This window comes from Mobula hypostoma, chromosome 27 (genome assembly GCF_963921235.1).
Source record: "Mobula hypostoma chromosome 27, sMobHyp1.1, whole genome shotgun sequence".
Lineage (NCBI taxonomy): Eukaryota > Metazoa > Chordata > Chondrichthyes > Myliobatiformes > Myliobatidae > Mobula > Mobula hypostoma.
This window is the reverse complement of record NC_086123.1, coordinates 28,664,564-28,685,036: the sequence shown is the minus strand read 5'-3', so window position 1 is coordinate 28,685,036 and position 20,473 is coordinate 28,664,564. Positions and strand designations below refer to the sequence as shown.

General features: G+C 42.0%; 1 protein-coding gene across 3 annotated transcripts in view; it reads left to right on the top strand.

The window, feature by feature from the left end:
* The window catches only part of ttc28 (tetratricopeptide repeat domain 28), a 960,596-nt gene that overhangs the window by 562,115 nt on the left and 378,008 nt on the right, over positions 1-20,473 (top strand). For all 3 annotated transcript variants that reach the window (XM_063034167.1, XM_063034166.1, XM_063034165.1), the window contains exon 5: positions 7,540-7,670. In XM_063034167.1, coding sequence (XP_062890237.1) covers positions 7,540-7,670 — 131 coding nt within the window. The remainder of the gene's footprint in view (positions 1-7,539; positions 7,671-20,473) is intronic.

Genomic DNA, 20,473 nt, shown 5'->3' with positions numbered 1-20,473 from the left:
GATTGGGTAAGCTTATGAATGCATACTATCAGGTTCAAGGGAAGCTTCTGTCTGGCTGTTTTAAGTCTCTTGAATGGACCTGTTATAAAATAAAGATTAATTTATTGAGCTACAGCATGGAATTGACCCTTTTAACCCTTTGAGCCAGCTTCCTGATTTAATCCTAGCATAATCACGGGACAATTTACAGTGATCAATTAACATACCAGCCAGTACGTCTTTGGACTGTGGAAGGAAATTGGAGCCCCTGGAGGAAACCCATGCGGTCACGGAGAGAATGTACAAACTCCTTATAGGCAGCAGCGGGAATTGAACCTGCTTCACCTGTTCAGTAAACTGTTGTGCACCCCTGTGCCGCTACCATGTCGCCCCATGAGTTCTTGATCTCCCAGTAAGTCTCATCATGGCCTTGTCCTCCTGCACTGCAATTTTGCACCAAGTTCCTGGTAGTTCACATCACGGACGGTCTCCCCAGATCCTTTAATATCACCTCCCTGAATAAGAAGGCACAGCAGAGACTGAGGAAAGTGAGGTCCACCCCCCCCCATCTTAACAGCATTTTATAGGGCGCCATTCACGGTGTCCTGACAAGTTGCATCTCTATCTGGTATGGGAGCAGCTGAGCATCAGACCGCAAGTTTCTACAAAGGATTACCACCCATCGGGGACATTTATCAGGAACGCTGCATACGCAGGGCTCTTAGTATTATTAAGGATCCCGCCCATCCATCCAGCATCCCCTTTGACTTTCTACCATCAGGCAGGAGACTCCAATGCATAAAGACAAGAACAGTCAGGATGGGAAACAGTTTCTTCCCCCAGACCATTAGGCTTCTGAACTCCCTGCCGCATCGCATTCGAACTGGTTAATCTGATCTGTACTTTAGAATATTTAATTAATGCACTTTACTTTTTTTATTTATGTGTAATCCATCTGTAGATTTTATCCTTACTTTCATAAGTTATTGTGTGTTATATATGTTATGTGTACTACTGTGCTTTACACCCTGGCTCAGAGAAGCATTGTCTCATTTGATGGTATACATGTATATAGTTAAATGACAATAGACTTGACTCTCTCTATTTATTATATTCTGCTTTCTTTTATTTCCTTTGGTGTATTTACATATGTAATGATCTGTGTGGATGGATATAAACAAAAGCTTTTCACTGCATGCAGTTGTGGTCTCCTTACTTGAGGAAGGATATACTGGCTTTGGAGGTGGCGCAGAGGAGGTTCACCAGGTTGATTCCAGAGATGAGGGGGTTAGACTATGAGGAGAGATTGAGCTGCCTGGGACTGTATTTGCTGGAATTCAGAAGGATGAGAAGAGATCTTATAGAAACATATAAAATTATGAAAGGGATATATAAGATAGAGGCAGGAAAGTTGTTTCCACTGGTAAGTGAGATTAGAAATAGGAAACATAGCCTCAAGATTTGGGGGAGTAAACTCAGGATGGAGATGAGGAGAAAATGCTTTTCCCAGAGAGTGGTGAATCTGTGGAATTCTCTGACCAATGAAGCAGCGGAGGCTACCTCAGTAAATATATTTAAGACAAGGTTGGATAGATTTTTACATAGCAGAGGAATTAAGTGTTATGGGGAAAAGGTAGGTAGGTGGAGATGAGTAAATGGTCAGATCAGCCATGATATTATTGAATGGCGGAGCAGGTTCGACAGGCCAGATGTCCTACTCCTGCTCCTATTTCTGATGTTCTTATGTGCCTTGGTACATTGTGACAATAATAACCCAATTACCAATTAAGTAGAAAGACCTGGAGCTCTAGCACACCCATAACTGTTTCAGTCACTGCCAGAGGCACACTCATCCCCACCCTCCCAGCCAAAACCTGCTGCCTACCTCTGTTGCCGTAGGCCTCGAGCAGAACTAAAGATGGTCACCCATATTGTGTCATCCAGGTGTGCTTGCAGTTTGGTTGGAGATAAGAGTTGTAGACTGACTCCTTTGGGATTGGTAGCTCAGGAAGATGAGTGGAGACTTGGTCAAGAGGAGCACAGAGGACTGGGGTGGCGTAACTGTTGACAGACTGGGAGTACGGAACTGAGAAAAAGAGGCATCGCTTGTGAAAAGGCTGGGCAGCAATTGATCTAATTTGAGAATTTAAAGGGATTCCAGCCCCATTATTAAAGGTGGTCGTCCTCTAAGTGACAGAAGAACTGCTTCATCTAAATCCCTCTGAAATGCCCCATAAGGAACGTCATGAGTAACATCACCATTCTCTGTGAGACTGATGTGGAAATTGTGTCTGCCTGGTACAGTGTGCTAATGCTATCTATTGCCCAGCTGAATTTTCAGAATTATGCAAATCAAACTGGAAATTATTATTATTGTGTTTCAGTCCAGGAAAGAAATGATACTCAGTTGCACGATGCTGGCAGAAGCAGCTTTATGTCTTTGAATTTCTCGCCACTGATAGATTAATCAACAATGGCTAATTTCAGCCAATCACCCTTTGCTGTACCACCGACATACGGCATTCCAAGGTGTGACATCCCGAAGTGTGTCATTTCTGAGGTGTGATGCCTTGAAATATGTGATGGATGATGCAAGATTTCTAATTAAATAGATCTGCAGGAATCCGGGGTTAATTACTTATCATAAATAGTGCTGACCCTAGAGAATTAGCAGGCTGTTCAAACACATTGTGGACTAACTGCATTACCTCTAATGAATACGAGCTCATGTGTTGAATTTATAATGTCGGTAGATTTAAAAATCTGATGAATTTTATTGCCTGTCCTAATAATATCTGAATTTTCAACAGAATGTCTTGGTAATGATCACTGCCTGTGAGTGGCTACCTCGGTTTTACATTGTATATTCAACCTTGTGACATAATTGACTTGAGTTCACTTGATAGAGGCAGAAGCATAAATTATAAATTACTATTCCTGCAGCCAGCCAGTGAGTGAAGGCACAGACCACCGTAACACTTAGCAATATCGGTTCATTTCAAAGTATCTCTTGTGCAATTACCAAAGACAATAAATGCATTAAGAGGCCAAATGAAATTCAGTAGTGGTACAGGTGAGTTACAAAAAAAAACATTGAGTACGAGAAGAAGATTGAGGGGAGATTTGATAGGGATATACAAAATTATCAGGGATATAGATAGGCTAAATGCAAGCTGGCTTTTTCCACTGGGACTACAACTGGAGGTCATGGGTTAAGGGTGAAAGGTGAAAAGTTTAAGAGGAACATGAGGGGAAATTTCTTCACTCAGGAAGTGGTGAGAGTGTGGAATGAGCTGCCAGCACAAGTGGTATGTGTGAGCTTGATTTCAACGTTTAAGGCTGGGTACATGGATGGCAGGGGTATGGAGGGTTATTGTACTGGTGCTGGTGGATGGGAGTAGGCAGTTTAAATGGTTTGGCACAGACTAAATGGGCCAAAGGGCCTGTTTCTGTGTAGTACTTTTCTATGACTTTATGACAAAGGAAATGATACAGTGCTAGAAAGGCAGAATCATGAGGAAGTCTGCAAATGCTAGAAATCCAAAGCAACGCGCACAAAACGCTGGAGGAACTCAGCAGGTCAGACAGCATCTATGGAAATGAATAGATAGTCACCGTTTCAGGCCAAGACCCATCCTCTTTCCCCTCCTCCCATCTTTATATTCTTTATATATATATATAGTGAGCCTAAGACTTTTGCACAGTACTGTTGCAAATTTATGTATTGCACTGTACTGCGGCCCCCAAAAAAACAAATTTCATGACATATGTGAGTGATGATAAAAGTGATTCTGATATGGGTCTCTATTGTGGACTGAAAGTGGAAAGGAAGGAGGGAGAGGGGAATCTTGATTCGGAAAAAGGGAAGGGAGCGGGAAGCACCAGAGAGACATTCTATAATGGTCAATAAACCAATTGTTTGGAATCAAATGACCTTGCCTGGTGCCTCAGGGCTGGGTGTGTCTGCACCATGCCAGCAAACTCCACTCCCCATACTCCTCCTCTGCTACCAGCCCCAATCTGCTCCTATGGTGCTCCACACTTGCCATTCCCAACATCCTTTGCTCCCGCCAAATTTACAAACTCGCTTTTTGCTCCACCTTGACAAATACAGTACTGTGCAAAATTCTCAGGCACCCTGGCTATATATATGTGCCTGAGACTTTTGCACAGAACTGCATGTCATTGTACACTGATTTGAATGAAAGAATTTAAGTCTACAAACGCTGCTACAGTACAAGGTGTGTGCATGGGAGTAAGAAGTGAGCGAGGAATGGGCAAACAATGTAAGTGGCCACATTATGGGAAATGGAAGGCCAATGCTCAGATGTGAAAGCTATCAACCACTTTCAATTTAAGAAAGATTATACTGTATATTGGCAGAGATGAGAGACTGCAGATGTTTGAATCTGGACCAATGCACAAAAAGCTGAATTCCCTCCAACTTGTGTGTTGATGGATTGTTGGGCTCTGCACTGCTGGGCCTCAGATGGGTACAATGAATGTGACTCAGAAAAGGATTCACAAGGTCAATACCTGGTGACTATTTCCATTGACAAGAATAAAAAGGTATCTTCCCAGGATAAAAGGTCAGTCATGTATTATGGAGAAATTTCTTCATCTGAAAACGTATTAGCCTTTGGAATTCTCAACCCCAAAGAGCTCTTGGTGGTTGCCAAGTATATTCAACAACTTATTGCCCTTAAAGGAAAGAAAGAATGTGAGAATTGGGTAGGAACATAGTCTTGAAATGATTAAAGATGTTATTAAATGGCATTGAGACCTCAAGTAGCTTTACTATTAACTCTTAATTCTATTTCTTCTCAGTACAACAAGTAACTTACAAAGAAGGACAGGATTAGTCAGGGTGTGAAAAATTATGGGGAGAAGGCAGGAGAATGGGGGTAAGAGGGAAATGGATCAGCTATGATGAAATAGCGGAGCAGACTTGATGGGCTGAATGGCCTAATTCTGCTTCTATGTCTTATGGTATGGTCTAATCAAAGAGAAATTTTGAGCTTTATCTTGGGAGTCTGAAATACACTGAGGAAAAGCTATCTCATATTCTGCAGAACAATCATCAGACCTTCCCTAGGAATTGGCATTCTACTTTGCATATGCGCCTTAGGAAAGTTTTGTCATCCCTAGAAAGGATGCACGACAAATTCGATGACAGACTCATTGATTCAGTGAAGTTTTCTGTTTTTGAGAAGAGATTATACAGATTTGACCAGCAGATGTTGGAATTTGAAGGGGGGGGGGGAATCAAACTGCTGGAGTAACACAGTTAGTGTAGTAAATTCCCCACCCACCATTTATTCCCCCAACAGACCCCTTCCCTCATTGGTTCCACATGCCTTTCACTTCTCCCTTAATGGTTCCCATTATCACCTCTCTTACTTATCAGACTACAGCAGTGGCAGCCTTTGCATCCTCCAGCAGCTGTCTCCAACTTCAACCTCCCTTTCCCCCACCTGGCTCCATCTGTCACTTTTTGATTCCTTGTCCACTTCCTCCTCATACCTCTGTTTCCCATGTTTCCCAGCTCCACCCCTCTGGCTCCCTCTTCTGGCTCTATTTTCCTGTCATCCGTCAGCCCTCCTTGGTCCACCTGTCACCAAGTTCACCTGCAGTCTCTGCCCACTTCATTCTAGCAGTCCACTCTGTCTGTTCTCAGAATTGATGCAAGGTCTCGACAAGAAGCAATTCATTTAGATTATTATTGACCATTCCTTCCACCATCTTCTCCCAGCCCCACGCAGATACAGATGCTGACTGACCTGCTGAATCCTTTCAGCAATTTGATCCCTGTACAGAACTGTCTCTTGCTCACTGTGGCTTGAAAGATTGATCCAATATGTTTAAAATGTTAGAAGATTTGGCAAATGGTCAAGTACCTGGACTGAGATTCCTGCTTCTTTCAGCTCTGCAATGATATGTCATAGTCCTGAAGCAGGGGTTCGGCCCAAAAAGTTGACTGTTTAGTCTTTTCCATTGATGCTCCCTGACTTGCTGAGTTGTTCCAGGGTCTTGTGTGTGTTGCATGTAATAGAACATGCGTGTTGTCAGTGATCTGGGGAGAATAAGCATTGATTTGCTTGCCTAGTGCCAAGTACAGCGTTATGTGTTCTGAAGGAAACTGAAATAGGGATAAAGGTATTTATTTCTATTGATATTTCCTTTATAGTTTACATCCATCCCAGGGGAACCCACCCTTTTTTATGCCTTGGACCAATACAGTTAAGCAAGGGGTCCGGGAACCCCTGATATACCCTAGCCTAAGCTAGTTGTTTGAGAAACTAAAGCAGGTCATGATAAATGATTGTTCATCTAGGCACAGCTCAAACGCCATCTCTAAATGTGCTGATGACACGACTGTAGTTGGCAGAATCTCAGATGGTGACAAGGAGGCATGTCGGAGCGAGAGAGGTTGGCTGGTTGAAGTGGTGACACAGTAACGGCCTTTCACTCAATGTCATTAACACCAAGGAATTGATTGTGGACTTTCAGGGAGGGGGGAGTTAGGAAAAGACACACCAGTCCTCGTCGAGGGATCAACAGTGGAACAGATGAGCAGCTTCAAGTTCCTGGGACCAACATATTGATGCAACCACAAAGAAGGCACACCAGGGGCTATAGTTCATTTGGCATTTGAGGAGATTTGGCATGCTAGCAAATTTCTACAGATGGACCATGGAGAGCATTTTGACTGGTTGCATCAGCACCTGGTTGGGAGATTCCAGTGCACAGGATCAAAGAAAGCTGCAGAAGGTTGTAGACTTAGACAGCTCCATCACAGGAACCAGCCTCTCCACCACTGAGGACATCTTCAAAAGGTGATGCCTCAAGAAAATGGCATCCATCATTGAGGACCTTCACTATCCTAGATGTGCCCTCTTTTCATTACTACCGTACAGGAGCATGAATGCACATGCTTAACATGTTAGAACCAGCTTCTTCCCCTCCACCATCAGATCTCTGAACAAACCATGACTCATGAACACTGTCTTACTATTTTGCTCTCTCTTTGCACTATTTATTTCTTCTTTTTATATATTTCTTATTGTAATTTACGGTAATGTTTATGTATTACACAACTATAGAAGTACAAATTTCATGCAGAGAGTGGTGCGGACAGCCCAGTGCCTCTATACATGTGAACTACGCATTCTTCAGGGCATTTACAAAGACAGGTGTGTAAAAAGAGCCTGAAGGATCACTGGGGACCTGAGTCACCCCAACCACAAACTGTTCCGGCTGCTACCATCCGGGAAACGGTACCGCAGCATAAAAGCCAGGAGCCAGAATTAATTCATGCTGACACAACTGTATTCATATTAAATTGATTATTTATTATAAATTACTATAATTACACATTACACATTTAAAGATTTTTACTCCTCAAGTATATGAAGGATGTAAGAAATGAAGTCAATTCAATTCAATTTGATATATGTTAGTAATAATAAATCGTATTCTGATTTATCCAAAGTAATAAAGTTGTCCATCTTATTAAAGATGAAGCTAACTTTATTTCCCCTGTATCTCCCTTTTAACCAGGTGACCACACGGGCGAGTGTCGGGCCCATGGTAACCTGGGATCGGCATTCTTCTCCAGTGGCAACTACCGAGAAGCCCTAAACAACCATCGTCTCCAGCTAGTGCTGGCTATGAAGCTAAAAGATCGCGAGGTGAGTAATTCCCATAAGTCATTTTATTAGTGCAATCAGACGGAGGTGGGTGAATCATTAGAACATGGTGTCAGAACTTGGTCTCTTAGTTAACAGTATTTCTTCATGATTGATTGTGCTTCTCTTTAATTCTGAAGGGGGTGGGTATAGTGAAACCTTGAGAAGCAGTCAACCTTCAATTACTGTGCAAAAATGCTTGGCAAGGTTCTTGAAGTTTGAGGAACCTTACCCTCTGTAATACATATGACTTTTTTTTTATAGTCAAGCCAGTTTGATTTATATCTTTGCAAAATTATTTGGCTGTCATTAGGAATGTGAGTTGCTGCTAAATTGGGTGCAGAGAATGAACTTATCTAAAGATGTATGCAAGAGACCATTTCAGAGGTATGCTTGATCCTTGTTGTGCTGTTTAAAACACTTCCCTAGTATGTGCCCAGAGACTGCTCATTCGGAATAGGTCGTGGTCTAATGTTTGGAGTAAAGAAGATCTTAGAATTACATGGTGCTCCTTGTGTTCTGGGCAGGTCCAGAAAAATGTTCCATCGATGATGTCATTTCGGGAAATCCAGCATCAGACTCCAACAAACAGCAATATGAGAAATCAATTTTACGATTAGAAAAATCTAATTAAAGGGAGACTTAGCTCCTTATCACATCAAGGTTCGACGCATGACAGCCTCTCATGTAAACTAAATGAGATGATTATTTATTTATTTATTGAGATACATTGTGGAATAGGCCCTTCCAGTCCTTCGAGCCAGGCCACCCAGCAATCCCCTGATTTAATCTGAGCCTAATCATGGGGCAAGTTAGAATGACCAATTAATCTACCGACTGGTACATCTTTAGGAATGTGGGAGGGAACCGGATCACCTGGAAGGAACCCATGTAATCACGGGGAGAGCGTACCAACTCCTTACAGGTGGCGGTGGGAATTGAACCCAAGTTGCCAGCGCTATAAAGCGCTGTGCTAACCTTTATGCCATCGTGCTGCCCCCCTAATTAATTAGATAAAATGGATTTGTTGTTGTTTGGTGAAGCATGAGTTTTCGATACTCCCACGTCACAATCGTGCCTAAAGAGCTCAGGGTTAATGCTGCATCTGAGAGCCTTTGCAATGAGGCAGATTCTTCATGAATGGACTGAAACATTGGTTTAAATCACTGCTCAAAACCTGGAATGGGACTTTAATCCTCTGCCTTGGAAGGAATTTAGTAATTTCTTGAACAGGACTGTTTTAATTCAGTACTTTTGAAGCCAATAGCAATTGATCAAGGCAAGACTAGATAGTCATGCAAGACATGAGAGATTAGGGTATAAAGGTCAGTTTTATGCTGTATGCCAGTGCAGTAGAGCTCTTAAATGTCCTTAGGGGAAAGTGATCTATAATTACTGCAATAATATTGTACGTTTATCTGTTTTCTGTTTTATAATTGATCATTAATTTGTAGGCAAATGTGTTGTCTGATTGCATTTATTTTTCCACTTCTAAATACAGAAGTTAGCTTGGTGGCAAACGATGTATTCAGTTGACTGAAATGTCTTGACAAAGATATTGACAAGTAGTCACAACATTGTAAATCGTGATGTCCACTTTTATTATGAAAAGATCTGCAGCTGATGCAAATCTAGTTTAAAATCTCAGAATGCAGCAACAGTTAAAGAAAGGAATTTGGACGGCAAACAACTGCTGTGGTAAATTAAACCGTTTAAACCAGCTTTTCCAGCAAGAAAGGAAAATCTTTCTTTAATATTCTAATGAGTCGTAACAGGAAATCTTTGTTTTGAGTCAGCTATTCTAGGTTTGTAATTCCGTGTGTGGTTGGAACCTTCATTTAGTCCATTTAAAGAGACAGATGTGGATTCATTGTCTTTAACTGCTTTGCATGGCTAGAAAGAGGATTGCGTTTAAGGTCAGATAAATGATTATAGTATATTTCATTTTCCTTCATTTAAAATTGCCTTGTACTTCATTTTCACACTGTTAGTCCATTTTCTTGACTCCAAAGAGCTGAAAGCCTCCTCTGCTACTCTGTCCCTGCTGTAGGAAATCTGTAGGAGTGATCTGGGGCTATTAGTCCTCCCGTTCCTTTACCCTCCTCCTCTGAAAAGCCACTTTCCTTTCAGTCTACAGCTCAGTGAGTTGGAAATCTTGGGTTGTGGCCTGTCATGATTGTAAATCTCTGTCTCATCATTTAGTAATTTAAAAGAACAAAGTGTTAACAGGCTGTTCTACGACAATGCACATCATCTGATAGAACTGTACAAAGGGGATTCATATGCATTAGCATATAGAGAGTAGATGTATTTTTATTTATTTATTGAGATACAGCTCAGAATAGGCCCTTGCGCCCCTTTAAGCCAGCAACCCCTGATTTCATCTTAGCTTAATCATGGGACAATTTACAATGACCTATCAACCGGTACGTCTTTGGACTTTGGGAGGAAGCCAGACCACCCAGAGGAAATTCACACAGTCACGGGGAGAATGTATGAACTCCTTACAGGCAGGAGCGGGAATTGAACCTGGGTCGCTGGTACTGTAAATGGTTGTGGTAACCTAACACTACGCTGATGCTGCACTCGGAGTATTTCTCAACAAGGCTATATTTCATTGATAGCTTTAATCAGTTTGATACGGGCTGCGCAGTGGTACAACCAGTTAGAGCTGCTTCCTGACCACTTCCGTGGCCTGGGTTCAATCCTGACCTCTGCTGCTGGCTGTGTGGAGTTTGCAAGTTCTCCCTGTGGCTGCCGGGACTTCCTCTGGCTGCATCCATCTTTCAAAGATGTGCAGATGGGTTTGTTAATCAGCAACTGTAGATTGCCGCCAGTGAGTAAGAAAGTGATAGCCTCTTGGGATGGAGTCGATAGCATTGAGAATGAGGAAAAACAACGGGATTAGTGTAAACAAATGTTTGATGGCTGGCATGAGCTAGATGGACTGAAGGGCCTGGGTCTGAAACATCCACTGTAGTCTTTGCCATGGATGCTGCCTGGCCTGCTGAGTTCCTCCAGCATGTTGTGTCTGTTTTGGACTGAAGGGCCTGTTTCCTTGCTGTATGATTCAACCTGGGACCAATGTTTTTGCTATTCTTAAAGAGTACTGTTATAATAGGTTTTTGCAAATAAAATGGTGGAGGTGTTTTTGCTCAAGAAACTCCATAACAACTCATTTATTGTACTCCAAAACCTGAACACAGAGTGCGGTAACAGAACTTCACATAATTACATCATCACATCAGACCAGTCTCTTAAAGAGAACCCCAATTCCATGGTGCTGGTTGTGAATTATGTATACTTCCACCAATTACATTACAGGACAAATACTAATTTGACCTTATCTGGGATGTGGTGAGTAATGTGGTATGTTGAGAGGTAAAGAAAAAAAAAGTCTGAGGGAAAAAAACTTATATTTCAAGGAATTAGTTATGGGCATTATTACCTTACAAAGATAAAATTGAGAAGTGATTAACCTCTGTACCAAAATTCTGAGAGTGTACAGGGAAAGAGTACGTTTTCATCCATCAGGTGAATGAAGGCAAGAGCAGGAAATTAACTTAAGCTTCCTGGTGACATCATATGTGCAGCAACATTTTGTTAATCCATGTCACCAATTGGTAGGGTATTATTACTGGAATCCGTCTTTTGCTGCTTGCAAAATTGGTTTATGTTGGACAAAGCATAGGGATGCAAATGAATATTTTGGGGTTAACTTAATACTCCCCAACGATGAGGTAATACATTTGTAAGGTTGCTCTTGGGTGGAATTCACTTTATTTGGTGAAACGTTAAATATCACAAAGGGAATATTTGGTTTGTATCACTTGAAACCAATTAAGACACCAGGCCCAGTTTAACATTATTGTAAGGAAGGCTGGGTTGCATCTTAGATCACTGAAAGTGGCAGTGGAAAACTTCACCTTAGGTCATTGCTGTTAATGTTCAGGCCTGGAAGTGATATTACTCTTACAGATGACTTTGCTTATCCTGGTAATGTGGCCTTTGATGAAGGGTCACAATCAAGTACAATCTAATAGATGCTTGGAAGCATTAGTGCCGTTGATAGATTTAACCCTTGCCCGTACCAGATGGGTTAAGGGTTCAGTATTATTATTACACATTATTGTAAGGCCTCCCCTTGGAATTTAGAAAGAATGTTTATTTCATGCCTTGACACTGTATTTTAAGAGAAACGTAGATGAATTAGTGGTAGCTTATTACAAAATTGAACACCTTAGCATAAAAAATACTTTAATCGGATCCTGCAAAAATTATGCATAAAAGTGATTTTACCTGAGACACAAAAGATACTGCAGAAATCTTGAGTGACTACCACAAAATTCTGGAGGAACTCAGCAGGTGAGGTAGCATCTATGAATAGCTGGTCTTATGGGGCTGAGACCCTTCATTAGACCATAAGATACAGGAGCAGAATTAGGCCATTTGGCCCATTAGTCTGCTGCATCATTTCATCATGGCTGATTAATTTCTCTTTCAGCCCCAGTCTCCTGCCTTCTCCCTGTCTCCCTTCATGCCCTGACTAACCAAGAATCTATTAACCTCTGCCTTAAATACACCCAACGACTTGGCCTCCACAGCCGCCCGTGGCCGCAGTTTCCACAGATTCACCACCCTCTGCCAAAAGAAATCCCTCCTCATCTCCATTCTGAATGGACATCACTCTATTCTGAGGCTGTGTCCTCTGATCTTAAGACTCCCCCATCATGGGAAACATCCTCTCCCCATCCACTCCATCGAGGCCCTTCAACATTTGATAGGTTTCAGTGAGATCTGCCCTCATTCTTAGAACTGCGATTTATCTGTATTTTACCTGGCTTTGATTGCACTGGGAATCATTCCAAAATAAAATCTGATTCAGCAGGTAAGTGACTTGCTCTCCCATCCACAATTCACCTTTGTCTTGCGAACCCCTTCTCCAGTTTCAGTCACATATTTGAAAACGCTGCAGTTTTAAGCTCTGCAAGCTTCCTCTCTCACTAACATACATTGGAAATTTTGGGTATAAACCTTTGACCTTCTTTGAAAAGTCAAGCTGCAGCTAGGCGCAGCAATTCCCAACCATTTTTATACCATGGACATCTACATTAACCTAGGGGTCCATGGACCCCAGGTTGTGAACCCCACAGCTAGGAGCATCATTGCATTTACAGTTTCACTGTCCAGGATAATGAAAACTGATTATAGGTTTTTTATCCAATTCACATCAAAGTTGGACGCTATAATCTCAGCCCGTTTGATCATTTCAAATATTGCGAGGTATGCAAACACATATGGCAAGGGATGTGAGGCAGATGATCAGATCATGAGAACTGAGCAATTTAACAGATTAAAGTATTGACATATGGTGCTCTGGTGCTATGAAAGTGCACACCCTCAGACAGAACTATACAAGGGGAATTATATCGTGAGGTGTAATTTGTGTTTATTTTATTGGTTGGTTTTTACCAGCTTGAGTTGATGAGGTCTTAAGTAGAATAGCATAGATAGGCTAGAGTACCTGGTTGGCCAAGTTGCTCCCCGATCTTGGCAATTTACTCGTAAATGTTTCGACACTATGCAAGGGGACATCATCCGTTCACCAGCCAATCAGTGACAAGATTTCCTCCCCACGTCACAATTGAGGTTCCCTAATGACGGCCAGTCATCTGATTGAAAAGTATCTAAAGGCCAAGCATTCGGAGGACACACCACAATCCACAGCGCACAGATGATGTCTCCTCGTATGGTGACGAAACAATTGCAAGTAAATTGCTAAGACTGGAGAACAGCTCAATCCAACCTTCCTGAGGAGACTGAGGTCCTTTAACATCTGTCGGATGATGCTGAGGATGTTCTACGAGTCTGTGGTGGCCAGTGCTATCATGTTTGCTGTTGTGTGCTGGGGCAGCAGGCTGAGGGTAGCAGACACCAACAGAATCAACAAACTCACTCGTAAGGCCAGTGATGTTGTGGGGATGGAACTGGACTCTCTGACGGTGGTGTCTGAAAAGAGGATGCTGTCCAAGTTGCATGCCATCTTGGTCAATGTTTCCCATCCACTACACAATGTACTGGCTGGGCACAGGAGTACATTCAGCCAGAGACTCATTCCACCGAGATGCAACACTGAGCATCATAGGAAGTCATTCCTGCCTGTGGCCATCAAACTTTACAACTCCGCCCTTGGAGGGTCAGACTGGTCCTGGACTTATTTCCTGGCATAATTTACATATTACTATTTAATTATTTATGGTGCAACTGTAATGAAAACCAATTTCCCTCGGGATCAATAAAGTATGACTATGACTATGACCATCAGCCACCTGAACTACACATCTCCTGAGCTAGAATGCCTGTTTGTGGTGACCGAGGAAATGAGTTGAGTCATCCTTCCCAAGCATGTTGCTCACATCCGAGGGGCAGCTCTCTGGCTGCATAGAGTGAGCTCCTTTCAGATCTGATGGACTTGATCAACATGATGAAGGCTCTGCAGTTAATAGCTTCTCACGCCCCTCCTGATGGAAAGTACTCAACTCGTTTTTCAGTGCATGGTTCTGCATAAAAATTGCTATAATTCTGTTTTCAACATTTTTTATTCAGTTACATTCACTTAAGGAAACAAAAATTGTCAACATTAAATTTATAGGCACTTGATTAGCTTCAGAAAGCAACCAAAGTCTAATAAGAGTCACACCTATCCAGGAATTATCCTGAACCCGACATAATGATGCAGCTCCAAAGAAGGCTCAGCAGCAGCTACATTTCATTAGGAGTTTGAGAAGACTTGGTACGTCACTAAAGACGCTCACTGATTTCTACAGATGTACCATGGAGAGCATTCTAACTGGCTGCATCACCGTGAGGTACGGGGTTGGGGGTGGCTACTGCACAGGATCAAAATAAGCTGCAGAGAGTTGTAAACTCAGCCAGCTCCATCAGGGGCACTAGCCTCTTTAGCATCCAGGACATCTTCCAGGAGCGAAGCCTCAAAAAGGCAGCATCCATCATTAAGGATCCCCTTCATCCCTCTTCTCATTGTTACTGTCAGGGAGAATGTACAGGAGCCTGAAGCCACACACTCAGTGATTCCCCTCCGCCATCTGATTTATGAATAGACATCGAACCCGTGAACACTACTTCACTACTTTTTCACTACTTATTTAGCTAGTTAAATATATATATATATATTTAACTAGCTAAATAAGTACTGCTGCCATAAGGACAACAAATTTCATGACATAGCCAGTGATATTAAACCTGATTCTGATTCTGATCATGAATTTTAACATGACGAGTGGCCTAAAATGAGAGAATATAAAATTATGGCATAAACTCAAATCATATTTATCTATTCATTTGTCCCTGTGATCATTTTTTTGGGTTCCCTGACAGCATTCCTTTGCTGCCGAGCAAATAGAATTGTTAGCAGTAAACTCAACCCCTAATCCAGGAAAATTTATTTTGTTTGGTCACTGGAATCATACAGACTAATTCAACTCTGAGATAAAATAACTTCACTTTGTCAGTTCCCTGTGTTATTTGTAGTCAGATTGGAGACGCAGAAGCCTGCGATCAATGCTGTGATTTGAGCAGCTAATAATATGGAATGGAATCTTGCTCCAAAGTAGGCATAAATGGGCCTGCAAAGGACGCCTGTTAATGGGCCTGCAGATAAAGGCCTATAAATGGCAGGGTGTGAAGCATGAGTGTGTCACCATTTCTGCAACCTATCAAAACTTAGCTTTGCACTTTCCAGATTGTTATAAGTTCAAAGTACATTTATTATCTAAGTATGTATACTATATACAACTTTGAGATTTGTCTCCTTATAGAATCAGAATCAGGTTTAATATCACCGGCATATATTGTGAAATTTGTTAACTTTGCAGTAGCAATATAATGTAATACATGATAAATATATTTAAAAACTGTGAAATACAATGTATATAGTTAAATTAAATAAGTAGTGTAAAAAAAAAAGAAATAAAAAAGTATTGAGGTGGCGTACATGTGGTTCAATGCCCATTCAGAAATCAGGTGGCAGAGTGGAAGAAGCTGTTCCTGAATCGTTGAGTATGTGCCTTTGGACTTCTGTACCTCCTTCCTGATGGTATCAATGAGAAGAGGGCAGCCACAAAACAAAATAAACCAAATAGAACCCTTTAAAAAAGACTGTTGAACATCCAGTGTGCAAAATAAAAGAACAAATAGTGCAAACCATTAAAGTAAGCAAATAACATTCAGAACTAAAGTTCACAAAAGTGAGTTCGCATCCACGAAACTAGTCATCACTGCAGCCGGTCGAAGACCTGCTAGTTGCAGGCCGCAGTCTCAGTTCAACGTAGAGATGAGTAAACCCCACCGAGCAGCGAGCTGAACACCGGCCTGTCCGTGGCCTCCGGCCCCGACACCCTGACCTTCTCAATCTGGTCCGGTGCTTAAATCGGCCAAACCGGCTCATTCCTCACTCTCAGACCTTGGCCCTGCCGCTTCGATACGCTCTCGGGCCTAGCCCCCGCTGCCTCGGCTTGGCCCGTTCCCAACCTTTCTAATCTGACCTGGTGCTTAAATCAGTCAAAAATTGGCTCGTGCCGTGCTCACGGGCCCTGGCCCCACCTCCTTGACTTTGCCTCGTGATTTATCCAGCATAAACTGGGTAACAGAACAAAGAGAATTGGGGTCACTATCGTATCAATCACCTGAAGCAGTACAGAAGTTGTTAAGAAAACAACAAAATACCTCATTTCTATAAGCGTACAATATGGAAGCAGAGGGTGATAAGTGGATGTAAGACATTGGTTATAACACAGATGGATTACCATGAACAATTCTGGACTGTACATCTTTGGAGTAATATCTGCCATAGAGGAGGATAGTTGTAGTTGTTGGAGGTCAGTCATCTTCTCCCAGGATGTTGCTGCATGAGTTGCTCCTGGAGTATTCATTAATGCCCGTCTTAAGGTCAGAAGATGGGGTTGTCTTCTGAGGAATGCACAACGTCTGATTCTGTTCCCTAATTCTTCGACAAATAAAGGAATTGAAAACACAGGATGAACTCATCATGTCAGGTTGCAACTGTGGAGAGGAAAAATCAGCGTTAACGTTTCAGGTGGATTACCTTTTATTGATAACCTTTCATCAACTTTAAATGGGTTCCCAACTTTTTCTATGCCATGGACCCCTACCGTTAACTGTGGTGTCCGTAGACCCTAGTTTGGGAACCCTGATTGGTCGCTCTGTTTCTCCCTCCACTGACGCTGCCTGAACTGCTGATTATCTCCAGCATTTTCTGTTGTATATTTGTTCCTGGAAAATGAAACATTTCCATCGCTGTATGGGATATAGGCTGTATGATATACAGCCATTGGTTGATACATGGTTAGAAATATTCGCACTACACAGGAGTGATCATCTCTGGCAGTATGAAATCTAATTCCCCTTGATGTACAATGATATTTGTTCGCTCATTATATGTCGTAGGCTTTCGTAATCTTCCAACATTTTTCTATCGAAGTGGTTTTCCATTGCCTTCTTCTGGGCAATGTCTTTACAGGGTGGGTGACCCCAGCCATTATCGATACTCTTCAGAGATTGCCTGCCTGGCATCATTGGTCGCGTAAGCAGGACTTGCGATGTGCACCAGATGCTGATACGACCATCTGCTCCCATGGGCTTCATACAGCTGTGATAGGGTGGGGGTGGTAGGGACTAAGCAGATGGTGCACCTTGCCCAAGGGTGAGCTGGAGGCTAGCAGAGGGAAGAAGTACCTTTCACCTCCTTTGGTAGAGACGTATCTTCACCCCACCACTCATATAATGATATTATCACTGCTGAATCCTCCACTAACCTTAATACATGAGATTCCTGACAGCACTCTCTACACCCTATAAAAATATAATGAAAAAGAAGATTAAAGGAACTCAAAGTACTCCTTCATGAAACCATGATGATGAAGCTCATTCTGCAAATCATTTAGGTATTATTTCTGCTTTGGGTGTCAGTTACAGATGTTGGCCAGCTTCCTATGCCAGAAGATAAACAGCAGTGATATCATTGACTAAGAATAATCGGCTTTAGACTTCTGGGGAAATTCTACTTCCAGTAGGAATGATAACGGAGGAACAAGCATCATGGATTTAAATAACGCTACAATAGAAAAGCTTAAAACCTGCCAAGATAAAAACGAGAATAAAATATATCTGTGTCAGCAGCAGGTTGGTGATGGCAAGTGCAGAATTAAATGTTTGCCTGCACTGGGATTCATAACAATCTGTGCGTTCTGACAGGCTGCATCACTGTCTGGTATGGGGGTAGTGGGAGGGAGTGCTACTGCAGAGGATCGAAAGAAGCTGCAGAAAGTTGTCAAATTAGTCAGCTCCATCATGGGTACTTGCCTCTGTAGTATCCAAGACATCTTCAAGGAGCAGTGCCTCAGATAGGCGGGTCCATCATTAAGGACCCCCATCACCCAGGACATGCCCTCTTCTTATTGTTACCGTCAGGAAGGAGGTACAGAAGCCTGAAGGCACACACTCAGCAATTCAGGAACAGCTTCTTCCTCTCTGCCATCAGATTTCCGAATGAACATTAAACTCATGAACTCTACCTCACTTTTTAAAAATTATTTCTGTTTTTGCCCTATTTTTAATTTATCTATTTAATATATATACTTACTGTAATTCACGTATTTATTTTTTCTATATTATCATGTACTGCATTGTACTGCTGCTACTGAGTTATCACATTTCACGACATATGTTGGTGATATTAAACCTGGTTCTGATCCTTCATTCTTTAAGTATAGCGTTAATCACTGCTAATCACAGCCCTTTCCAGATTCATCCACCCGTCAGGCTGCTGACTGTGCACAACGGTAGCTTGGACCTGGAAGCCCTGGATAGACTTCTGTTTCTCCTTCCACAGTCCAGCCATTAATCATGTATAGTTTTGAAAGTTGCGTAGCAGTGCTGAAATGTGTTAATTTAAAAAGGACAAGAACTTTGAAGATTTTTCACCGCCTAATAGAGCATGTTTTTATTTGGTTCCTAATTGGTGGAATGCATTATAGACAGTGCCTGCCATATGCTACAAATTTGATGGCTACACTGCCTCATTATTGGATTTGTTGCTGTTCAGACAGATGCTGAGGCTAGTAGGGGGTTGATGGAATCATTTTAGGACGTGTTATTTTATGGAGGGGGAGGGAAGAAAAATTACAACAAACATCACATCTGACCAGTAACCAGCTTCACGAAAGTTCTGACTTCTCCGCGTTGCCGATATGGTGCAACTGCACAGAGTACAGCGGCTCTTTGTTGACCCAGAGGTTTCACTTGACAAGTAATTACTCGTCAGTTCATATCCACAAGTCCTTTTTAAGTTACAAACATCCTCACTAATTGAGAGAATTTTTTCCCTGGAATGCCACTTACTTGTTACCACAGTTTTAAATTTATTCTTAATTTGAAGTGTAGTTAATTAACATGTAGGCTTAGGCTATGCAAGAGGCTAATTTGGCCTCTTTCAAATGCATGCTGCAAAATTAATATGTTGCAGCGTATATATACTGTGCTTATTTGCTTCTGAAAAATGAAAATCATCAGGTAATTGGTAAGTTTGCCTGTTTTTCTTGTGCAGGCACAATGCTAGGCTCAGCGGGAGTGGTAAGTAGTAGTGTGGAGCTTGTATGTTTTTTTTAACCTGAAGTCTGTTTGAGCCCTGGTTACAAGGACTGATGCAATATCGCTGTCTCTTGCCGGAGTATTGCTCCCCATGCAGCGCCAATCTTCAATACCTCATTCCAATTAGGTGAGCCGAGGTGGTGAATGGCAGCGGGTTATCTGCTGTTGTCCCAGCTAGAATTGGTTCCGATCCGTTGCTTTGCTAAAACAGTAGCCCTGGAGAATATAAAGAATACTAACGTCTGCCTCAGTTGACATTAACTAATACAGAATGCAGCTGGCTTTAAGCTTGGGAGGGCATTATACCATATGAACCACTGGATAAACTGAAGTTATTTCTTCAAAGATTCTTTCAACCTCACCTTAGATAAGTGTGGAGTTCCGACTTTATATCAAGTCTTGCAGTTAATCCAGTATCTTTTGATTCAACTTTAACAGATTTAGCTGATGCTTTGATCATCATTGGTGAATCACAGTCTTAATGGTACTTGTTTTTTTTAAGGATAAAATTTAAATCAAGATGAATTCATTTATGAGAGAGAATTCTATTAATGGGAATTGATTTCAATCAATCAATTTTAAAATAGGGAATATCAGCACAATATACAACTGCTTTGTTCTTTTCAGCCAGCATTATAAAGTGCTTGTTAAAACTAGTGCGAGGAAAGCCAATGCCAAGAAGGTCGAGCTTGAGCAGGTCAACAATAGCTTGGCTTGTGTTTGATTAATAAGAGGAAAGGGAAAGGTGGAATTAGATCAGGGGTTCACAGGCTGGAGTCCATGGATCCCTTGCTTAATGGTATTGGTCCATGGCATAAAAAAGTTTGGAGACCCCTGAGCTCGACAGAGTTATGAGTTGAGAGTCAGAGGATATTACTTTGTCACTCGTGGAAATATGGAAATAGAGGAAGCTTCCAGATGTGGATCGGAGAATGCACTCTGGCGCTCTGGCAGTGGAACTAGAGGGACCTTTGAGTTGTGAGTTAGGGGATATTACTCTGAAGCTCATGGTGAGAGTGGCAGGACAGGGAATGGCCCAAAAGGCTGGAGTCCGAGAGACAAAGTACGCAGGGTGGATACCACATTGGAAGATATTTCAGATGCTGGCTGGGCTATGA